Source organism: Saprolegnia diclina (genome assembly GCF_000281045.1).
Source record: "Saprolegnia diclina VS20 unplaced genomic scaffold supercont1.2, whole genome shotgun sequence".
In the NCBI taxonomy this organism is placed as follows: Eukaryota; Oomycota; class Saprolegniomycetes; order Saprolegniales; family Saprolegniaceae; genus Saprolegnia; species Saprolegnia diclina.
The window spans coordinates 414,294-433,081 of NW_008246069.1; the positions used below are offsets into that span (position 1 = coordinate 414,294).

The 18,788-nt window shown below is 59.5% G+C and overlaps 8 protein-coding genes across 9 annotated transcripts; 4 read left to right on the top strand and 4 right to left on the bottom strand.

The window, feature by feature from the left end:
- Window positions 1-38: 38 nt before the first annotated feature.
- Window positions 39-376, top strand: SDRG_00749 (hypothetical protein). Its single transcript, XM_008606240.1, has one exon. It carries the CDS (start codon window positions 103-105, stop codon window positions 313-315), a length of 213 nt encoding a protein of 70 aa, XP_008604462.1. The 5' UTR covers window positions 39-102; the 3' UTR covers window positions 316-376.
- A 31-nt stretch (window positions 377-407) lies between these two features.
- Window positions 408-812, bottom strand: SDRG_00750 (50S ribosomal protein L27; the record flags this gene model as incomplete). Its single annotated transcript, XM_008606241.1, has 1 exon — window positions 408-812. One exon carries the CDS (start codon window positions 810-812, stop codon window positions 408-410), a length of 405 nt encoding a protein of 134 aa, XP_008604463.1.
- A 475-nt stretch (window positions 813-1,287) lies between these two features.
- SDRG_00751 (hypothetical protein) lies at window positions 1,288-3,184 on the top strand. Its single transcript, XM_008606242.1, has 10 exons — window positions 1,288-1,453; window positions 1,507-1,649; window positions 1,702-1,772; window positions 1,826-1,952; window positions 2,004-2,197; window positions 2,248-2,413; window positions 2,457-2,546; window positions 2,587-2,697; window positions 2,742-2,813; window positions 2,861-3,184. Exons 1-10 carry the CDS (start codon window positions 1,315-1,317, stop codon window positions 3,113-3,115), a joined length of 1,368 nt encoding a protein of 455 aa, XP_008604464.1. The 5' UTR covers window positions 1,288-1,314; the 3' UTR covers window positions 3,116-3,184.
- A 166-nt stretch (window positions 3,185-3,350) lies between these two features.
- On the bottom strand, window positions 3,351-4,256 carry SDRG_00752 (hypothetical protein). Its single transcript, XM_008606243.1, has 3 exons — window positions 4,011-4,256; window positions 3,852-3,964; window positions 3,351-3,803 (listed from the first exon to the last, which is right to left on the bottom strand). Exons 1-3 carry the CDS (start codon window positions 4,192-4,194, stop codon window positions 3,471-3,473), a joined length of 630 nt encoding a protein of 209 aa, XP_008604465.1. The 5' UTR covers window positions 4,195-4,256; the 3' UTR covers window positions 3,351-3,470.
- Window positions 4,257-4,915: 659 nt separating this feature from the next.
- Window positions 4,916-5,284, top strand: SDRG_00753 (hypothetical protein; the record flags this gene model as incomplete). The annotated part of the gene is made up of 1 exon (XM_008606244.1): window positions 4,916-5,284. The coding sequence occupies one exon, from the start codon at window positions 4,916-4,918 to the stop codon at window positions 5,219-5,221; it is 306 nt and encodes a 101-aa protein (XP_008604466.1). The 3' UTR covers window positions 5,222-5,284.
- Window positions 5,201-8,409, bottom strand: SDRG_00754 (the record flags this gene model as incomplete). Of its 2 annotated transcripts, XM_008606246.1 has the most annotated exons (11): window positions 8,047-8,376; window positions 7,834-8,001; window positions 7,478-7,784; window positions 7,206-7,435; window positions 7,150-7,164; window positions 6,801-7,103; window positions 6,515-6,751; window positions 6,246-6,467; window positions 6,161-6,202; window positions 5,889-6,117; window positions 5,273-5,835 (listed from the first exon to the last, which is right to left on the bottom strand). In XM_008606246.1, the coding sequence occupies exons 1-11, from the start codon at window positions 8,374-8,376 to the stop codon at window positions 5,273-5,275; spliced, it is 2,646 nt and encodes an 881-aa protein (XP_008604468.1). The 2 variants fall into 2 exon arrangements, with proteins under 2 accessions (XP_008604467.1, XP_008604468.1); XM_008606245.1 differs by having other exon boundaries at window positions 5,201-5,835; window positions 6,161-6,467; window positions 8,047-8,409.
- Window positions 8,410-9,392: 983 nt separating this feature from the next.
- SDRG_00755 (hypothetical protein) lies at window positions 9,393-10,810 on the top strand (the record flags this gene model as incomplete). The annotated part of the gene is made up of 6 exons (XM_008606247.1): window positions 9,393-9,551; window positions 9,597-10,008; window positions 10,055-10,150; window positions 10,199-10,275; window positions 10,315-10,540; window positions 10,593-10,810. The coding sequence occupies 6 exons, from the start codon at window positions 9,393-9,395 to the stop codon at window positions 10,760-10,762; spliced, it is 1,140 nt and encodes a 379-aa protein (XP_008604469.1). The 3' UTR covers window positions 10,763-10,810.
- A 35-nt stretch (window positions 10,811-10,845) lies between these two features.
- Window positions 10,846-18,104, bottom strand: SDRG_00756 (hypothetical protein). Its single transcript, XM_008606248.1, has 15 exons — window positions 18,038-18,104; window positions 17,764-17,988; window positions 17,586-17,715; window positions 17,018-17,541; window positions 16,576-16,968; window positions 15,500-16,525; window positions 13,734-15,455; window positions 13,297-13,690; window positions 13,157-13,251; window positions 12,832-13,108; window positions 12,032-12,784; window positions 11,807-11,985; window positions 11,606-11,750; window positions 11,496-11,565; window positions 10,846-11,451 (listed from the first exon to the last, which is right to left on the bottom strand). Exons 1-15 carry the CDS (start codon window positions 18,079-18,081, stop codon window positions 10,919-10,921), a joined length of 6,510 nt encoding a protein of 2,169 aa, XP_008604470.1. The 5' UTR covers window positions 18,082-18,104; the 3' UTR covers window positions 10,846-10,918.
- Between the last annotated feature and the right edge of the window lie 684 nt (window positions 18,105-18,788).

The following is an 18,788-nucleotide window of genomic DNA, read 5'->3' on the forward strand; positions in this document are numbered from 1 at the left end:
TTTGAGCGCCGGCGCCTATAGATAGAGGTACGAGAATAGCGCAGTCGAGGTGCCAGCGTCCTTGAAGCAGTACCGAAATCACCAGCCACTACACACAGCAGGATGCAGATTGTCCTTCCGCGCTCGCTCCGCCTCATGATGGTGCTCGCCATCGCCACGTCCCTCGTGGTCGCGCCTGTCGATGCCAAGCTCCAGCGCGGGCCCGGCGCCGCGACGGCCGAAGAGATTCGCTCGATCAGCCAGCGCCGCATGCAAGAGCGCGAGCGCCTCCGCAACGCCCAGGAAGGCGAGTTCTGGGCCCGTCGCGGTCTGTAGTCAAAGCATTTTACGACGTCATCACCTCTATAATGGAACCCTTGTATTGTCACACGGCAAAGGACGCTTCTTCCTTCTAACTATACACCACCTTACGCGTCGGTCGAGGCCGGGACCGCCACTCGCCGCTGGCGCTCGCGGTTCTGGTTGATCGACACCTCTTGGCGCTTCAGCGGCGTGTTCCACCAGAAGCGCACGTAGCCGTCGCGCGTCGCGAACAAGGTGTGATCCTTGCCCATGCCGACGCCGGTCGACGGGTGGTACTTGGTCCCGCGCTGGCGGATGATGATGTTGCCCGCGATGACGGCTTCGCCGCCAAACTTCTTGACGCCGAGACGCTTGGACATCGAGTCGCGGCCGTTCTTGGTCGAACCGCCCGACTTCTTGCTGGCATGGCGCACGAGGCCGAGCGCCGGCGACGGCAGGCCGAGGTTGAAGCAGCGGAGGAACGCCAACGACATGCTCTTCAGACGGATCTCGAATGGACCACCAACCATAAAATCCCAAGCCGCTTCTAACGAATCTCGATACAAGCACTGCAGCGTCCGGATACGAGAGGTTATAACACTCGGCAAACATCGTCAGGGTCGCTCCGTGTGTGTCTCGACGTATAAAGACACGGCCACGATGGACAGTCGTGTTGAACGCTCTTACATTACGTGTCTGTCTACACTAGCTAACGCAGCGTCGATGCTGCAGCCTTTGGGTCTACCGAGGCTACTTCGTGGCCCGTGAAGCCGCAATTATGTGCTGGCCCACTCTTGAGGCAACCCACAAAACCAGAAAGGAGGACGCATCGGGCCCCTCCTATCAATGGGCAGCAGGACGTTTGGTGTTCGGCTACAGTACAGCAGGGGCTTTGGCCGCTGTCGACGAGGTTCTTGGCGCTTCCGCGATGGGCATCAAGAAGATTACGATACAAATCTAACAGTGTTATAACAGTTGCCGCCTGGGATGCAATAAAAACGCTCCAGACAATCGAAAGCCATCGTCCGCAGCATGTTTCGCGTCGCGTCCTTGTCGATGGCCCGCGGCTCCGTTCTCCGCGCCAAGCAAGGCTGCCGCCTCCAGAGCACGTCGTCCGCGCCCGCGCCCAAGGCCTCCTTCGGGAAGCTCGTCGGCCGCGTCGGCGGCGCCGGTGCGCCAGCCCTTGCGTTCTTCGCCGCCGCTCAACTGCTGAGCTTTCTGTAGGTGTGCTGCTCGTGGCTGGCATGCAGCTCTACCAGCTCAACAACCCGACCGAAAACGAGGTCCTTTTCAACCCGGCGACGGTCTTTGCGCGCCTGCCCGGCGCCAAGACGCCGCTCGAGGAAACCATGGCCAGCGAGTTGCAGGTACACAGTATCCCCGGCATCTTGCAGCGGGACGACAGAGAGACGTGTCTAGTACATGGGCCTGAGCATGATTCCGTACCGTGGCATCTCGCGCCTCTGGGGCTTTGTCAACGACATTGAGCTGTGCGACTCTTCCATCCACCGATGCCAGCGTCTGACGACCAATCTGCGTGTAGGCCCATGTGGGCCCGCGAGCCCGTGTACAAGGCGTGGACGTACGCGTTCGACTGCCAGCTCCACGAAATGAAGTACCCGCTCAAGGAGTACCGCAACCTCTGCGAGTTCTTCTCGCGTCCGCTCAAGGTCCACTCCTTCTTCCTCGTCATGAGCGCACTCTCAACGGCCTGCGTGTAGGAGGGCGCCCGCGTCATTGACCGCGATCCGCGCGTCATGTCGAGCCCAGTTGACGGCCGCATGGCCACGATCGGCGTCGTCGACGGCACCAGCGGCATCCCCGTCCTCGAGCAAATCAAGGGCGCGCGGTACCGCATGGACGAGTTCCTCGGGTCGATTCCCGATTTCTTCACCAACCCGACGCCGGGCAAGCGGTACAAAGCACGCGTTCGACTTGATAGGTTGATACATTTGGGTGCCATAGCTTGTACCACTGTGTGATCTACTTGGCGCCGGGCGACTACCACCGCATCCACTCGCCCATTGACTGGAGCGTCGAGGAGCGCCGTCATTTCCCCGGCAACCTCTTCCCCGTCAACAAGCTCGCCGTCAACTTTGTCCCAAGCCTCTTTACGGCCAACGAGCGCATCGTCCGTGGCGTCCTCTTCGTCTCCAGGACTCACGCCGGCGTAGGCGCTTCTGGGCCAGTGGAAGCACGGGTTTTACTCGCTCACGGCCGTCGGCGCCACCAACGTTGGCTCGATTGGCATCGACCTGGAGCCCGTACGTTTGAGCTGCAATGCTTCGTAACTCAAGTACGTAGGACCTTGTGACGAACCTCGGGAGCCAGGACCGCCTTGGCGGCTCGTGCTTGTCCAAGGTGTATGATGCGCAGCATCTCGTGTCGCGCGGCGACCAAGTGGCGCAGTTCAAGGTACGTGGACGGAAGCCCTGCCCACGACTGAACAGGGGTTGTAGCTGGGCTCGACCGTCGTGTTGGTGTTTGAGGCCCCGGAAGACTTTGAGTTTACTGTGCAGCCGGGCGAGAAGGTCTACGCGAACTTTCAAACGCTCGCGCATCTCAATCTCAACTTTAGATTCGTTTTGGCCAGCCGATGGGCCACTTTACAGCGCCCGACACCGAAGAGCCGTCGACGTTCCCGAGCACGGCCGAGTTGATCAAGCACGCGCCGCCGTCGCGGTCGTACTTTGGCGAAGTGTCGCACCTGCTTGGCAAGGTCTTTGGCTCGGCGCTGCAGGAGACGACCGAGAAGGCGTTGTCGCCCGACGCGTCGCTCGCCAAGAGCCGCGAGTCCCTCGGCCCTGCGTACACCAACAAGGAAATCGAGTAGAGGACAATACTGGTAGTAATGAATAGCAACCCTAACCGTTGGACGAAATCGTGGCGCTTTTGTGTGCACCGCCATGGGTCGAACCCTGCGTCTTCGAGTCTTTGACGTGGTGGCGGCTCGTCGTATCGATCCAACGACCTCCCATAGTACCTCCTGCACCAAGGCGGTGCTGCTACTCAGCTTTGCGTTCATCAAGATGGTGCTGACGACGTCCTTTGGACCAAAGATAGACAATGAGGTAGGACAACTACCACCTATATGTCCTGTCCATACTACTGGGACCTCCGACAGCGGCGGGTGATTATTACACAACTCTCTACTGCCCTCGGCTTAGCTCAATCTACAGCGATACGCATTAGACAGCGGCGGGGTGGACGCGGCTGTAGTTGGCGTCAAAGACGCTCAGCCGTAGGTTGCCTTGGGTCCGTCCTGATATCCAATGAAGCACCGTGCCCACATTCTCGCCCGTGAGCGCACTCAGGCGCACAATCTCAATGTTGGCCAAGCTCGAGAGCTGGTCCAAGCTAAGGAGAGACCTCAGGAGCGACGTGGGCAGCGAGAGCGGGGAGTCGATCTTGTTGAGGACGATGCAGCCAGGCTTTAACGCCATCGTCTCGTTGTGGAGGATGTTGAAGAGCTCCATGGTGGCGCTCGCGAGCTGCGGCGCGTTCGAGACGTCAATGACAAACTACAAAGTGCAATGACAGGTTGCGGGACGTTTGCATCGTAGCCGTACGAGGTACTGATCGCACTGGGCGTAGTACGCTTGCCACATGGAGAGCATCGGTGCACCGACCTCCTTGATCGTAAATGGGGCGCCACTGTGCGACAACGTCTCTTCCTCAATGCCTAGTCGACCTGCTATACCCCGAAATTGGCGTGTACGATGACGGACCTGTCGTCGGCGTTGTGATGTGGAAGGTCGAATGGGGCGTCGCCGCCGCCTTGTCGTCGCGCCGCAATAACAGCCGCGTCAGGCCCGAGTACTTTGGCTTCTCGTCCACGCACATGTGGCGTAGGCGGCGCAGCAGCACCGTCTTCCCCGCACCGTCCATACCCAGCAGCAAGACGTTCTTCATGCTCAACCGTTTCCGCCTGTAACGAGAGGCGCTTCGTCACTCGAGCCCAAACGACGTTTGCAGGTAGTCAACCAAAGGATGGGGCAGGAAATGGAGAGACCGGATCAAACCTCACGTTTTACCGCAGACTTCTGCACTGTGTCTAGAGAGTGTTCTGAACGACAGCAAGGGAATTCCAACGCAGGGTGTTGAACTCGACTGGGTAGTCCGTCTTGTTCAGGGTAGTACTTGAGGCTATTGACGACGATGTAGAATAAGGGTGAAGCGATGAGCTTTGCACGCCTGGGTAAACACCTTGCCGAACACCGATACCCGATTCTCTCAACGTCTCTGCGACGATCTTGACGTGACATCAGGCACCGACAAGGCGCGACGGTCGACTGCACCGCCCACCATTGTCCTCTCGCCGCATTTGGTGCCAAGATATGGCGTTCAACAGCAACAACACCTGCGTCGAGTTGGCTGCCTGGCTAGCGATCGACGTGTTGATGCGTCGTTCGAAGGGATCGCCGCCTCTGAGAGCGCTATGGCCTCTATACGCCCATCGTCTTCTTAATGCAAAGGTCCTTCAAGCGTTCTAGCTCGTGTAGCATCAGCCGGCGACCGCCATATCGCGCTGCTCAGGCTTGTTCCCGCCACGCCTCCGGATACACGTCAGCATATACGGATAGGTAGATCGTCCGGATAGTGGTGGCACGGTATCCGGTGTGTCATTTTCGAAATGAGCGTCTTCGCCTCCGCCCTCAAGTCGGCGCTCGAGCCCGGGACCGGCAACAAGTTTGTGCTGGCGCTGAATGGCGTCCTGCTCGCGCTCCTCGGCGTTATCGGGATGACCATCTGGTCGGGCATGGAGGATTCGTTCCACATGTACATCTTCCTCTTCCTCGCGATCGGCCTCACAGTCTCGATCAACTGGTTCATCCTCGAGGCCCGTGCGCTCCAAGCCGACGGCAAGCTCGACCTCAGCAGCCTCGACAATAATACCGCCACTAGCACGAAGAAGAAGCCGCTCGCCAAGACCGATTAGAAGACGACAATGAAATCGATAGAAATTGCAACGACTCTGCTAGTGTATCTACTACAACTCGCGGTCGCCCTGCGTTGGTGACCGCACCCGTGGCATGGACCGAGGGCTCAGCTCGTGCTCCTCGAATGCTTGATGCATCGTGTCGATGTGCAGCGTCATGGGCTCGGCCTCGTCAAACTCGTCGGGCAAGTCGTCGTCAAACTCGTCGAGTGGCTCGGGCTCGTGCGACGCGACCATCTCGTATGCTTCGGACGCCTTGCGCTTGCCGTGCTCGATCGCCTTAAAGTGGCGCAGGCCCATGAGACCCGTGACCATACCAAGCAGCACGATGAGCGAGACGAGCAAGAGCGACTTGTTCTCCATGAGCGGCTCGGCGTGCGGCGCCCACGTTACGGCCGACGCCAGGTCCTTGGCCAACGTCACATTGCCGCTGTACAGCGCCTTGTTGGTGACGCCGCTCAGCGTCGGCAGCTCGAGGATCTCAATCACGTCTTCGAGGCCGTCGCATGTGACGGCGGCCGAGGCATTGGGTGACCCAAACGTCGCGCACGTCCCGCAGCGCGGCAGCGAGAGCGGTTCCCAGAGCGCAAATTCATCCGACTTTTTACCGAGCGCTATCGTACACAGCACGTTAGCGACAGCCTGCAACTGTATCCATGGTACATACAGACGCGGTAGAGGTGGCAGGCGTCGGCGTCGCGAAGCAGCACGTACACGGCAGTGGGCTCGGTTTTTGCCGCCTTTGGAATGTCGATGGTCATGGTCTGGACGTGGTTCTCGGGTTTGGCGAGCCCCGGGAGCGCCAGGGCGGTCGGTGCACTGGCCGTCGAGCCGTTGAGATGGACCGAGCCAAGAAGCTCGGTCGACGCGGTTGTCGCAAGCCCGACGTTCTGAAGCTAACGGCAATGCTGAGATGAGGTCGCCGGTGACGCGGCGTACCTCGAGCGACAAGGTGACGTAGTCGTCGTCATTTTCCCAGCCCTAGCCCCAAGCGAATGAGCCGCCAATAAGCTTGGCGACGTACGAGAAGGCGGAGCGTGTAGATAGGACCGGCGATTCGCGCCGCGTGAAAGTTGGTATACAGTAGCTCTTCGCAGATCTCGTGCACAATCGACGCTTTCGTTGGCCAAAAGCCATCGACGTCGCCAAAGTCAAACGCCGGGCCGGTCTCGGGCGACATGGCGAAGATTCCGTGCGCGTTCCACATCCAGTCGCTCGTTTCGCCGTTGACCGAGTAGAGATCGCTCTAGTAGGTTATAGACATTAGCGTCCATGAAAACGATGTACAAGTACCGTCTGCCACGACTGACCAAATTGAAAGTGGTTGTACTTGGTCATCTCGGACGCAATGGACGTGAAAATGGCCATGTCGGCGGCGGCCGGCGCGCCTTTGGGCTGACACGCAAACGGAATGTTGACGTACTTGCCAAATGCGTGGTAGTTGAGGGCCGTCGCCACCGAGTGGTTGGCGACAAAGTCTCGAATCGCTTGCGTCTCGGGCTCGGAAAACGCCATTTCTCCGCGGTAGTCCTATGTATCAATCTATCAGTCGCCACGCAATGGACTACGATACACATACCTCGGCACACGCATCGGTGCTACTGCCCACCGTATCTTGGTCGAAGCACACGTCGTAGTTGCGATTCAAGTCGACGCCAGCGTCAACGTTGGTCCGACACGCGGCCGGTCGCCGGTTCTTGCGCTGCCCCGAGTAGCCCGCGCTCTCGCTATGCAGCGTTTCGAGGTGCTTTTCGTTGTAGACGTAGCCGTCGGGATTAACGACAAAGAGAAACCAGAGCTGGCGCGTGAGTAACAGGTGCAGTACGTTCGGATCCCGCTGGTGAAAGCCGAGAAGGAGGTACTCGACAAAGTACACAAGGTTCTACCCGTGCAATGAGGACATACCTACGTCGCCCGGGCAATCGTACCATCATGGACATGGGCTAGCGACAGTATGAGTTGGAGATGACTAGATGTCTCTTACCTCGCGCGCGTGGTGCAAGCCCGTGTAGAGTGTCTGGGGCGGCGCCTTGCCTTTTGGGTGGCACTGGCCGAGGCAAAGCGCCCGCAACGGCCGTGCTTCGAGCGATGTGCCAATGTCGACTTGCTGGAGGAGGTACGGGAACGACCGCAGCCGCGTCGGAACGGCCTCGACGTACTCGAGCACCTCGGAAAAGGTGAGCGCGCCCCGCAGCGAGCCTTGGGGCACCGTCGCTACGTGCGCATGAGCCAAGCGAACGAAGATAGAGACTGTACGTAGAATGGCCCGCGTAATGTAGTTGCTGCAGTCGCTTGGGTTGGTTGTCGACGGAGTGCGCGCCGGCGACGTCTGCTTGTAGAGGCCAATGTCGGACACGACCATCGACGCATCGATCGTCACATTGCTGTGCGAGGTCGCATTCGTGTCGTAGGCGAGCTCGACCTGCACCGTATACGTGTAACCCGCCGTCATGGCGAAGAACGACGTTCGATGCTGCTCGAGGTAGAAGACGTCGTCGACGAACCAGCGGAACCAGCCGTCGTCCCACGTGACCTGGAACGCATGCGAGTCCAGTGTCAAGTCCTAGCAGAACTGAGGATGAGCCATTGCATGTCTTCTACCAAGCGCGTACGTCAATGCATGGAAAGGCCTTCATGTGCAAGGTGTTGGACGACGTTGCGTGCGGCCAGCGGATCTGGAGCCCATCCGGTTGCTCGCCAACGCCGCTGAGTACGACGACCTCACGGTGAATGCCGTCCTTGGACTTGACAAGCTTGACCGTTGGCCGCAGACCGAGGCCCTAGAGGCCACGATGCCATCGTGATGTCTTGATTGAGAAGCGCACCTTGGCCAGCGTCGCCTGCACGACGAGCTTGCCGCTCATCGGAATGTTATCGCGGGGCACGGGATAGGTGGCCCAGCCCGAGGCAACGGCGCCATCCATCGTGGTCGCCGAGAGCGTGAGCGCGTCCGGCGTGGCCGAGACATGAGCCGTCGCTGCGTCGGACGTCTCGAACGCGTCGAGCTTGGCCGTCCATGCGCGCTTCCAGGCGCAGTCGCCCGTGCCCGGCGTGCCCGAGACAGCGGTCTTGGTCGAGTTCGCAGTCTCGCGCAGCGGTCGGCCGCGGGCCAGCGCCAGTGCGCCGAGGAGCCATGCCAGCCGCCGCATCGTCATTGCTGCCTATCTATCGACCCAGCGAATATTGCGACACTCGATAATTGGAACCCGGATCCGGAAAAACTCCCACTTGTGATATCTGGAAATCGTGTGAGAACTGAAATAGTGTTACTGTGAGGCCCGCTAGGAAGCACCGCTCAGGATCTACGCTTGCTGTCGTAGACGCCACGAAGTCGCTGATAAGACCGAGCAGGAGCTGTCACAGCGCACGACAAGGTTGGGCGTACGCTTCAGCACGTAATTGCCGCAGGAATTAGAGAGGCTTGCACTGCCCTACCCCTGCACCTGCTAAGTCTGTCGACTGCTGTTCAAATTCCGCGCCCGAGTGACTGGCAAGATGGTGCTCTGTCTTTGACCGAAGACTATGATTATGGGCCATAGGCTGTATACTAGAATACGTCTACTTGAAGCTCCTTGCTCATGGTACGTTGTGACCACGAGCGGCGCCGTAGGTATTTGGGCATTTCGACCCGACCTCGGCGGCGTCGGTGTGCAGGACGGCGCGGAAGGTTCGAGCGAAGGCGATGCAAGCGACATCGACAACTAGACCTTTGGAGACGGCGAAATTGATACTTGACGACGTCAGACGCCGCCAGCCAAGGGATTAATATGCCAAGCATTCCCCACTGCCAACCGTGCATCTTCCGACGTGGATACGCAGACCAGAAGCTACTACCACAACTACTGAAGGCCTTTGTCGTCGAGTCACCGCCCGCTCATTCTACGCCGCTGACAGCGTTGCCGATAGAGTTAGTCGATCAGTCGACAAGTGCCACTAACTAGAAACAATCAGATTTGCGCTCACGTTCTCAGACGTGAAGACCACTGGTTCCTACTCTCAACCAACGCGCGTCTCGAGATAGCGCACAGACTGAGGTTGTCCAGGCGTTGCCGTCCACACGATGACGCCTGTCGTCATCATGCGAGCGACTTTGCGCAAGATCGCAAAATTCGAATCCACCACCAGCTGCTGACCAATCACCGTGCGGTACGACGCCAATCAGCATTTCGCCATGTTGCAGACCCTCTTGCTCGTCGACAGCTACGTGGTCGCGGTCGTCGCCGCTGCCTTGCTCGGAACGTACCTCGTCATGCACGTCTTCACGTGCAACCGCAGCAAGGTCGAGCTGCACTACCGCCACGACTCGCCTCTCCAGCAGTTCATCGCTGCCGTACTGCGTCCACGCGTACGCGACCATCTCTGACGCATCTCGTAGAACGCGCCGTCGGTCTCGGCGCCGTACCATCCGCCGTGGTGGGCCATCAACGCGCACATCCAGATCGCAATGACTCTGCTCGTGCCCCAAACGCCGATCGCGTACACGCGCGAGCTGTTGCCATTGGCCGACGGCGGCCAAATCGGCCTCGACTGGTGCACCGGCGCCGCGACGCTGCCGGCGACTGCACCCATCGTGCTTGTCGTCCACGGGCTCACGGGCTGCAGCTACGACATGAGATCGTTCTGCGCCGAGGCGCTCCGCGCGGGTTTCCGCCCCGTCGCCTTCAACAAGCGCGGCCACGGCGACACGCCGCTGACGAGCCCCAAGCTGCAGGCGTTTGGCTGCACGCAGGACCTCTCGGCCGCGATCGCACATATCCAGGCGTCGTACCCGCATGCCAAGATCACGGGTACACGCATGACATGACGTCGCATCGTTCAGTATTACGTGTGTAGGCGTCGGCTTCTCCGCCGGGTCCGGTCTCGTTACGTCCTATTTGGGCGAGACAGGCGCCAAGTCGCAGCTCGCTGCCGCCGCCCTCGTCTCGCCAGGTTCGCTTTGGATGTTGTTGCTGTTGGCGGTCGCTCATCGAGACACAGGCTATGACGCGCTGGGCCTCTTTTGCCACGGAGGCATTTACCCGCTTTACCACTTCCTCATGACCTTTACGCTCAAGGTTCGAGTCACTAGTGTATAGTCCTAAACTGCGGGGTAGGGCTTGCTCAAGCGCCACAGAGACGTCTTGTCGTCGACGATTGACGTCGACGCAGCGTTGCAAGCGCGTTCGATTCCCGAGTTTGACCGCCACGTCTACATGAGCATGCACGGCTACGACGACCTCGAAGCGTACTGGGCCAAGAACAATCCGATGCGCCAAGTGGAAAACATTGCAGTCCCGACGCTCTGCATCAACGCGCGGGACGACCCCGTGTGCACCTACCGTACATCGCTGCTGCTTTCTCCGAGTTCTTATACAAATATGTTGTGGACTAGGGATGATTCCCTTCCAGGGCGTCTTTGATTCCAACCCGAATGCGATGTTGGCGCTGACGGCGTACGGCAGTCACTGCGGCTTTTTTGAACTTGACGGTCTCGAACTCAAGTCGTGGGCCACCCGGGCGTCGCTCGACTACCTCCAGGCGGCGCTGCGCTATCAACCCTAGACCTCGCTATTGGACCCTAAACCACGCTATTGACCCTAGACCTCGCTACTAGACCTAGTAGCACAAATTCAACAATACAAGAGTTGCGAGTCGATGTATACATGTATATTTCACGAAACGAGGGACGCGTACGTAGTTTTTGGCAGATAACGGTGGTTACAAGGACGGATCAATCGCGCCGTTGGCGTAGAATTGGACCTTGTAGAGTCGCTTCTCGTCTTCAGTGAGGAGCGGGTCGTCTTGGTGCAGTGTTGTGCTTGGCGGGCGGTAAAAGCAGCTGCAAAAGAGCTGCCAGAACGGACGGGACGCCATGCTCTTGCTCAGCGCGTCGTCGCCAAAGTGCTGCACGAGTTTGTTCTTGGACGTCCGGCGCATCGGCGAGTCTTCGGGCGCAAACCCGCCGTTCGTATCGACGTATTCAATGTAGAGCGTCGCGCCGTCACTGTCGTCATTGTCCGACGACACGTCATCCTCGTCATCATCGTCTTGGAGCTTCTTGAGCAAATCGTCCGTGAGCGCCATCTCGGCCGACGCGTGGGCTTGGGCGGCGCCGAGCGTCGCCACTGCCGCTTTCATGGCCTCGGCCTTCTTCTGCGCCGACTCTTTCGAGGCTTGGAGACCCCGGCCAAGGCTGGCTTCCTTCTCGAGCTCGGCTGAAATGTGCGCAAGCCAAAGGTGCTGCTCGGCACCTACAGCACCCTATAGGAAGCGGATCCCTGCCTAAAGAACCTACTGTTGTGGGCTTCGCACAGGACGCTCTTCTGGCCTTGGACGTCCAAGACAAAGGTATGTTCGGGCACCGTCTACACTCACTAAGTTGATCCATCGCATCTATCCACGTACCGAGGTAAAGTCGATGTACGTCGTGGCGTCGGCAGCCATCGGCTTGGCACCGAGCACTTTGAGCACACCGAGCGGCTGCGCTTCGGCGAGCGCGTCTTCTTGCGAGTTGAAGTAGAGCCACTCGGTGCTGAGCAAGACGCAGTACCTAGAGATTCGTCGATGATGAGACAATTTGTGTACACAACATAATATGGTCCCGACCGCTTCTTGGCGACGCGGAGACCATGTCCCTTCTTGATGAGGTAGCCTTCCATGGACGCGCCAGGGTAGCTAGTGAGAGCTGCGTTGCGAGAGACCACATCGTGCGCTGGCACGGCCGCGACGGCCGCCTCGAGTGTCTTCATCCACTTGACCTTTTCACCGTCCGTGCCCACCGAGACCTACCCCGCGTTGACCGCCTTGCCCAAACTCAACTTACGGCACTACCTCAAGGAAGCCGTCGTCGAGCGTCTCGACTCGAAACACGTGGCGCACGGCGAGTGAGAGTGAGCCATGCCAGTCAGAGACGAGGACGACTTCGTGCTTCTCGAGCGGCGAGTCGGGTGCTGTGAGGTACGTGTCGTGGGACGCATAAAGCGAGAGCCACGGACCCTTGAGCACGCAATAGTGCTCGCGCCACGGCGACGTCAACCGTGTCTTGCGCGTCTTGACAAAGCCTTCGTACGCCAGCACGATTGGCGCGGCCGCCGTGTGGAGCTCCGTCTCGTGGGCCAAGAGGTCGTTGTAGTAGGCTTCGCGCAGCGAGTCTTCTTGCGCCTCCTTGATCGCACGCACCCATCGCTCCTTCTCGTCGAGCGACGGCGCCATGAGCTGCGCAACCAACGTCTCGCTGCTCTCACCGAGATGGTAATGGACGTGGAAACCGTGCTGCGCCGAGCCTTGCGGCAGCGCCCAGTCGCTGACGGACGTGACGTGCAGTTCGGCGCTTGCCTCCATTTCGTTGTCGTTGTTGTTGTTGCTGCTGGTGGCGTGAAGAAGTCGCGCTTCGGCCGCCGACGCAAAGCTCCAAAGCGACGCTTGCTTGAGCACAAAGTACCGTGGCTCATCGTGGGAGAAGAGCCAGTACGCGGTTTGCACTTGGGTCAGCATCCCTTCCATCGACGACCCCGGCACGACAAAGTTGGCACGGTTGGCCTCGGCGATGGCTTGCGACGGCGTCGGGCTCTCGTGCAGTAGTTGCTACGATGCTCCTTTTTCATATCTGCAGCGCCCGATGTACGACGTACCTGGGTTGTCTCGAGGAGCGCAAGGCCGCGGGCACTTTGCAGCACGGACGAGAGCGCCTGCACCCATACATTGCGATCGTCGCGGTCCGCCGTGATGAAGCGCAGGGGCTTGAGGGCGCCGTTCACCCGCGCCTCGATGTAAAAGTCGTTGGCGTCGACACCGGCTTCGTGTTCGAGAAGCATGACCATCTCCAAGTCCAAGATCGGCGCGTCCCCCGACCGCGCGCTGAGCTCTGAGGTGAACGCCCATAAATGCGTCTCGTGCAAGAAAAAATAGCTATGCAAACATGCGTCGGAGCTCGAGAGAGATGGTGGGTGGCTATACCCTTCACGCCGCTCGGCTCGGCTCGCCTTGGGCTCGTACATCATGTAGCCTTTCACGGGCGACGTATCAAAGGTTGACGCTGTCGCGTGGGCCACCTAGGTAGAGCCTGAGACAAGGCGACACGCGTCAAGTTCTCTTGCCTCATACGCTTGGTCGTCGAGGAGCGCGTCGCCAAGCTGCTGCTTCTGAACGATCGCGTAGTGGTCGAGCCACTTGGCTTGCAGTTCCGGCGACTCGACCGAGCAGTAGACGTCACTGGCTTTCTGCGCGTGGTCGAGGCAGTGTACGACAAAGCCGTTCGGGGCCTCGTCCCAGGAGCATAAGCTTGAGACCGCCAGTCGCCGATTGGGCTCGACGTCGGAGGGCGCGAGGTAAACCTTGAGCTCGAGGCCATCGAGGACCACGTAGCGTTTCGCAGGTCGCTTGGGCTTTGTCTTGAGCGTGAGCAGCTTGAAGCCTTCCTTGCCACTGCTGCTGCTAGCGGAAGTGGGATCATGGACAAACACAAAGCTCGAAAAGACGCCTGCCGTGTCCCTACGTAGTCCTCCAACATATGTGTTGTGTGTTCAAGAGGTACGTGGGGATCGTGTGGAAGAGCGAGTCCAGCGCCGCCTTGTCCAGAGCGTTCTGGACCGCGTCCAGCCACTGACGTTGGTCGTCGGTCGACGCTGTCAACATGTATACGACCATGCCTTCGTCTTGCGTGTCCATGACAAAGCCTGTAGTCTCAAACGACCCGATCGTTGCAATCGCGATCGAGAGCGTCGGCGTCGTCACGCACGTCTTATAGCCTTCACGGGACACGTAGCACTGCAATTGCGTGCCGTCGAGGACAGCGTAGACGTGCGCTTTGACTTGGCCTTCGGCCGTCACGACGCTTACAGGGCCTTCCATCCCCTTGACCGGCGTGAGCAGCGTCGCATTACTGGCAAGCGGCCCCAAAAGCGACACAATTTCTTCGTCACTTGCCATTTCGGTGCCGTATTTACGGTCCATTTGCGTCAAAAGCTCCATGTCAAAGCCATGGGCGTACTCGAGAAGCGCGTCGAGATCGTCAGCGAGCGACGGGTGGATGTGGCCAAACCGCTGCAGCAGTAGGCGCCGCAGTGTCTGCGTCCCCTCGGACGCAAGGACCCCGGTGGACGCCCGGTGCTCGATCCGTGCGATCGCAATGCCATGCCGGAAGGCACTCGCCCAGTGCAGTTGGTCGTCCTCTTTGGCAAATGCACAGAAGAACGTCTTGTGGTCGTCCGTGATGATCTCGAGGCCGAACGTACACTCGGTATGGGTGCTGCCACTCCACGCAACGACCGCAGCCACGCGCTTGGGCTCGTACGTCGTCTTCTTCTCGACGTGGTCGTCTTCGGTGTCGTAGACAGCGAGCGTATTGCCGGAAAGGACGCCAAAGAAGCGCGTGAGCGACGGCAGGTGGTACCCTTTCATGAGCAAGTACCCTCGCACGAGCTCGGTTTGACTCGGCGACGCGTCGGACGATGACGACGATGCCGCTGGCAAGAGCGAGATCGCGTAGGCGTCCGAGGTCACTTGGGTGTGGTACACCGCGTCGAGCTTGACAAGGAGCTCGCGTTCGCGGCCGCCAAACGAGTCGAGCAGCAACGGCACTTCGCGGACCTTGGCCGGGTTGTGTACTTTGTAATAGTCGAATAAGAACTGGGCAAGCGGCGACGCGCTGAGCGTATGCACGTGCTGTGCCGCGATCGCAACGTGGCACGCTGAGAGCCATTCGTGGGCTTCGATCTCGGAGTCGCACTGGAGGAAGGTCGTGTCGACGTACAAGCTAAATTGACCGTCGCCGACACGGACACTGTGCACGGCGGTGGACGCCAGCAGCGTCACGTCTTGCATCGCGTCGACAAACAAGGCGAGGTGACCGTCTTCGCTCAGAACTGCGAACGCGCGCTTGAGCTTGGGAATGGATGGTGGCGCCTTGACCTTGACGTACCCGGCCTTTCGGCGCAGCGGAGGCAGAGAGCCATCGGGCAAGAGCGACTTGCGCCAAAACGACCCGCGGCGGTCAATGGCCGACGCCGCTCCCGCGAGCTCGGCGCAGAGCGCCTGTAGCGCCGGGTCGGAGGCCAGTGACGCCCCATACATAGCATCGAGGGACTCGAGCAAGAGGTGTTCTTGGCCTCGAAAGTAGACCAAGAGGGCGTCGACGCCGGCAAGACCGTCGGGGTTGTGCTCATTGTAGAACGCTACGATCGCCGACTTGAACGCCGTGGCCTCTGGTGTCGTGCTTGCGTCCGACGCACCCGGCACGATCTCATGCAGCACCGTCCTAGTCGTATTGCATGATACTGGAGAATATGACGATTTTTGTACTTGTGGTCGGAGAGGGTGACGGCCATGAGACCGTGGGTCCGCGCATGGTCGACGCCGAGCGCCAGCACGTGCAGCCAATGGTCGCGACTCGCCTCGAGATGCAGCCGATACAGGTGCTTGGTACCAGCTGTGTCGAGCACGGTCATATCGGCCGCATAGACACCGGCCATGGCTTCGCACACGTTCACGACACTCGTCGGCGTCTCTGGTGCGGTGAGTGCGGCGGTGCGCGATGTGAAATGCATCAGTTGGTGCCCGAGCAAGACAAGGTACACCTCGCTTGACGAACTGCTGCCAAACGCGCTCGGTACCGAAAGGTCGGCGACGCCTTCGAGATGGGGCATGCCAGCGTCCGGGACGATCGCAAACTCGGCGGCCCGCGCCGCGAGACGTTCATGGCGCGCTTCGAGCGTCGAGAGCAAGTCGGCGTGGTCGCGGACGAGCGTCGTGCCGTACGTTGCGTCCAGATGCGACAAGAGCTGGCTTTCACGGCCATCAAAGAGCTTGAGCAGCGTCGTGATGTCGTCTTGCTTGGTCGGGTTGTGCTCGGTATAGTAGTTGCGCAGTAGCGTTGTGAGCGCTTGTACTTCTGGGTCTAGCACCACGTCACCGATCGGCGTCGACGTCGTCGTGGCGGCGACCGCGTGCTTGGCCATCGCGGCGCGGAGACCGCGCATCCACTTGGCTTTCTCGGCTGCGGTCGGCGCGCTGCAAAGCACCTGCGCGTGCGCGACGGTCTCGATGCGGAACGGGTGCGGGTACGTCAAGAGCAAGGTATGGCCGTCCCATTCGCCGACGCTAGCGACTTCCGAGCACCCGACGTCGACCGTTGTCTTGGCGACGTAGGCGTCGTGGGACGCATAGAAAAAGACGTGGTTGCCAACGAGCACAACGTACTTTTGCTTCATCGTCGGTACGAAATGCCCTTGCTTGACGAGGTAGCCTTCGACCGTTGGCGTCTCCGCCTCGACCTGCACCAGTTGCGGACTCGTATCCAACGGCGACGACGAATCGGCGGCGAAAAAGCTAAGGGGTGCCATATGGGGTTAGGGTCGTCGTGACCAGGATAGATGTACCTAGCCCGCTGCTTGCCCACGCGGGGCGGCGACGTCAGGTCGAACGAGTCGCGCCGACTTTTGGCGGCCCGCGCGCGCTCTGGCGACATGGGGTTCATCGTCATGCCAATGAGAAACGCTGCATTCCACATGGCGACGTCGTGCGAGACGGGCGCCGAGCAGTGCAGCGTCTTGCCTTCGACCGTTGGAATCGAAAACGGGTGCGACGCAGTCGTCAAGCCGACGCGGCCACTCCACTCGTTGACGCCGCCCGCAACGTGAACGACGCCGAGCGGCGCGTTGGCGTGCTGGATGAAGTCGTCGGCGTTCTTGTACCAGCAGAGGGTTTTGCCGTACAACACAAAGTACTTGCTGTGCATGGTCGGGCGCAGCGCGTGCTTGCAAAAGAGATACCTACCGCGATCGTTGAGTGTTCAACTTGATACGTTGATAGATGACATACCCTTGGGCGAGTGCGTCGACGTGCGACGGCGACGACGACCACGACGCGACACGGAGCCGCGTCCGCGCTTTGGCCGAGTGCGCAGTCTGCAGCGCCCCGGACGCAACCGAGATGTTGGCTTCGGCTTCAGCCTTGAACGCTTGGAGGGCATCCGTGGCCTTGTGCAGGGCCTCGATCAGCGCCGCTTTGGCTTTGGCAAGGTCCTTGGCGGCGATTTGCGCGGTGGCGGCGGCCGTTGCTGCTACCTCGGCCATGGCCGAGCACTTGGATGCTTCGGCAGCAGCGTCTTGAACGGCAGTCGATGACGCGGTCTCGGCCGTGTTGACTTGCATCATGACGTGATGCGCGACTTGCTTGGCGGCGGTTGCTGCCTTCTTGGCGTTGTCCGCAGCCAATGTCGAGGTGCTGGCTTCGGCTTGGGCCGCCACGATCTGCGCCTCAATCTCGCTGATCTGGATCCTGAGACTCTGGATCTGCTCTTCGTGCGCGCGAATCGCCTTGGACGACACTTCGGCCTTGCGCACCTACATGCGAGATGTCGAGTCTTGAAAAGAGAGCCGAGGCGTACTGCAATGGCGGCAGTATCGGCCGTCTCGTGCTCGAGCTCAATGTCGTCTTGGAGCTGCTTTTGCGCTTCGACGATCTCGTCGGCCACGATGCGATACGGCTCCGCGAGCGACTCTTGTATCGCAGCAATCCTACATAGGTGGAGTCAAATCGTAGGAAGAGATGGAGCGAGAGCCCACCATTGCTCTTGGGCGGCCATCGTGTCGGCGCTGCATTGGTACGTCTTGCCGCCGAGCGTCGAGACGGCAAAGCCGTGCTCGTATTTCTTTAAGCGCGTGTGGCCGTCCCACGGCAAGACCTCGCGGATTTCGTAGACGGAGCTCGGCGTCAGGCCTAGCTCGTGCTCGCGCTCGGCGTGGTACACGGCCAGCATCGAGCCGTCAAGAACGCAGTAGCGCCGACTCCTACGCATGCAGGAGGATGCGGATGCTTGGGTAGATGAAGGCGATGTACATGGTCGGCAGCGCATGGCCTCGCTTCCAGAGGTAGCCTTGCATCACGGATCTTTGGTGAAACGGAGATGACCTTTGGGCTTGGCTGTCTTTCCGTGCCTTACACTATTAAAATAGGATTTTCACACACTATTGATTTCTAAACATACCATTTATATCTTTGATGATACACTAAATGGTAAACTATATTATTGTAAATAGATATGTAATTTGGTATGGATATCGACTCATTTTATTTTGTGATTTGCACAGACAACACTATTTAAATACATGACGTGGCGGCATGCCAACCTTGCAACAGGTCGGGTGGCGTGGTGATTGGGAAATGGAAATGGTTGGGAAGATAGAGAATACGGTGCATTTGCCATTTGCACATATACAGATTTATAAAAAATGAGATGACCAGTGAATCGACGCACGTACAAATTGTACTGAAGCTCTTATGTCACTACCGACGCTCCAGCCGTGGGGCGTCTCGTACGCCCGCGCGTATCTCGGCGAAAGGCGCCCGTCGACAAGAACTCGACCACCCAGCCCGCGACTGTTCGCGCTGTGTAGCGCTCTTGAAGACTGTACGCTTCGAGCGTCTCGCCTGCGCAGTCGAGCCGTGTCCGCACGGGGCGAGGCTCACGCACGGCGACGCCGTTGTGTGCAAGGTCTTCTCGGTGCATCTCGAGGCTTGCCGTGTCGATCTCGTGAAGACTTTGAAGCACGTTCAGCACCAGTAGCCCTTGGTGGCGCGCGCGCACCTT

Coding starts and splice junctions, on each gene's coding strand:
- SDRG_00749 (XM_008606240.1), top strand. CDS start 103: ATGCAGATTGTCCTTCCGCGCTCGCTCCGCCTCATGATGGTGCTCGCC.
- SDRG_00751 (XM_008606242.1), top strand. CDS start 1,315: ATGTTTCGCGTCGCGTCCTTGTCGATGGCCCGCGGCTCCGTTCTCCGC. Junction 1,454..1,506: donor CGGCCGCGTCGGCGGCGCCG/GTGCGCCAGCCC, acceptor AGCTTTCTGTAG/GTGTGCTGCTCGTGGCTGGC. Junction 1,953..2,003: donor TCTTCTCGCGTCCGCTCAAG/GTCCACTCCTTC, acceptor GCCTGCGTGTAG/GAGGGCGCCCGCGTCATTGA.
- SDRG_00752 (XM_008606243.1), bottom strand. CDS start 4,194: ATGAAGAACGTCTTGCTGCTGGGTATGGACGGTGCGGGGAAGACGGTG. Junction 3,965..4,010: donor CATCACAACGCCGACGACAG/GTCCGTCATCGT, acceptor CAGGTCGACTAG/GCATTGAGGAAGAGACGTTG. Junction 3,804..3,851: donor CCCAGTGCGATCAGTACCTC/GTACGGCTACGA, acceptor TGCACTTTGTAG/TTTGTCATTGACGTCTCGAA.
- SDRG_00756 (XM_008606248.1), bottom strand. CDS start 18,081: ATGCAAGGCTACCTCTGGAAGCGAGGCCATGCGCTGCCGACCAT. Junction 13,252..13,296: donor TCGACGACCAAGCGTATGAG/GCAAGAGAACTT, acceptor GGCTCTACCTAG/GTGGCCCACGCGACAGCGTC. Junction 11,986..12,031: donor TCGACGACGGCTTCCTTGAG/GTAGTGCCGTAA, acceptor AACGCGGGGTAG/GTCTCGGTGGGCACGGACGG.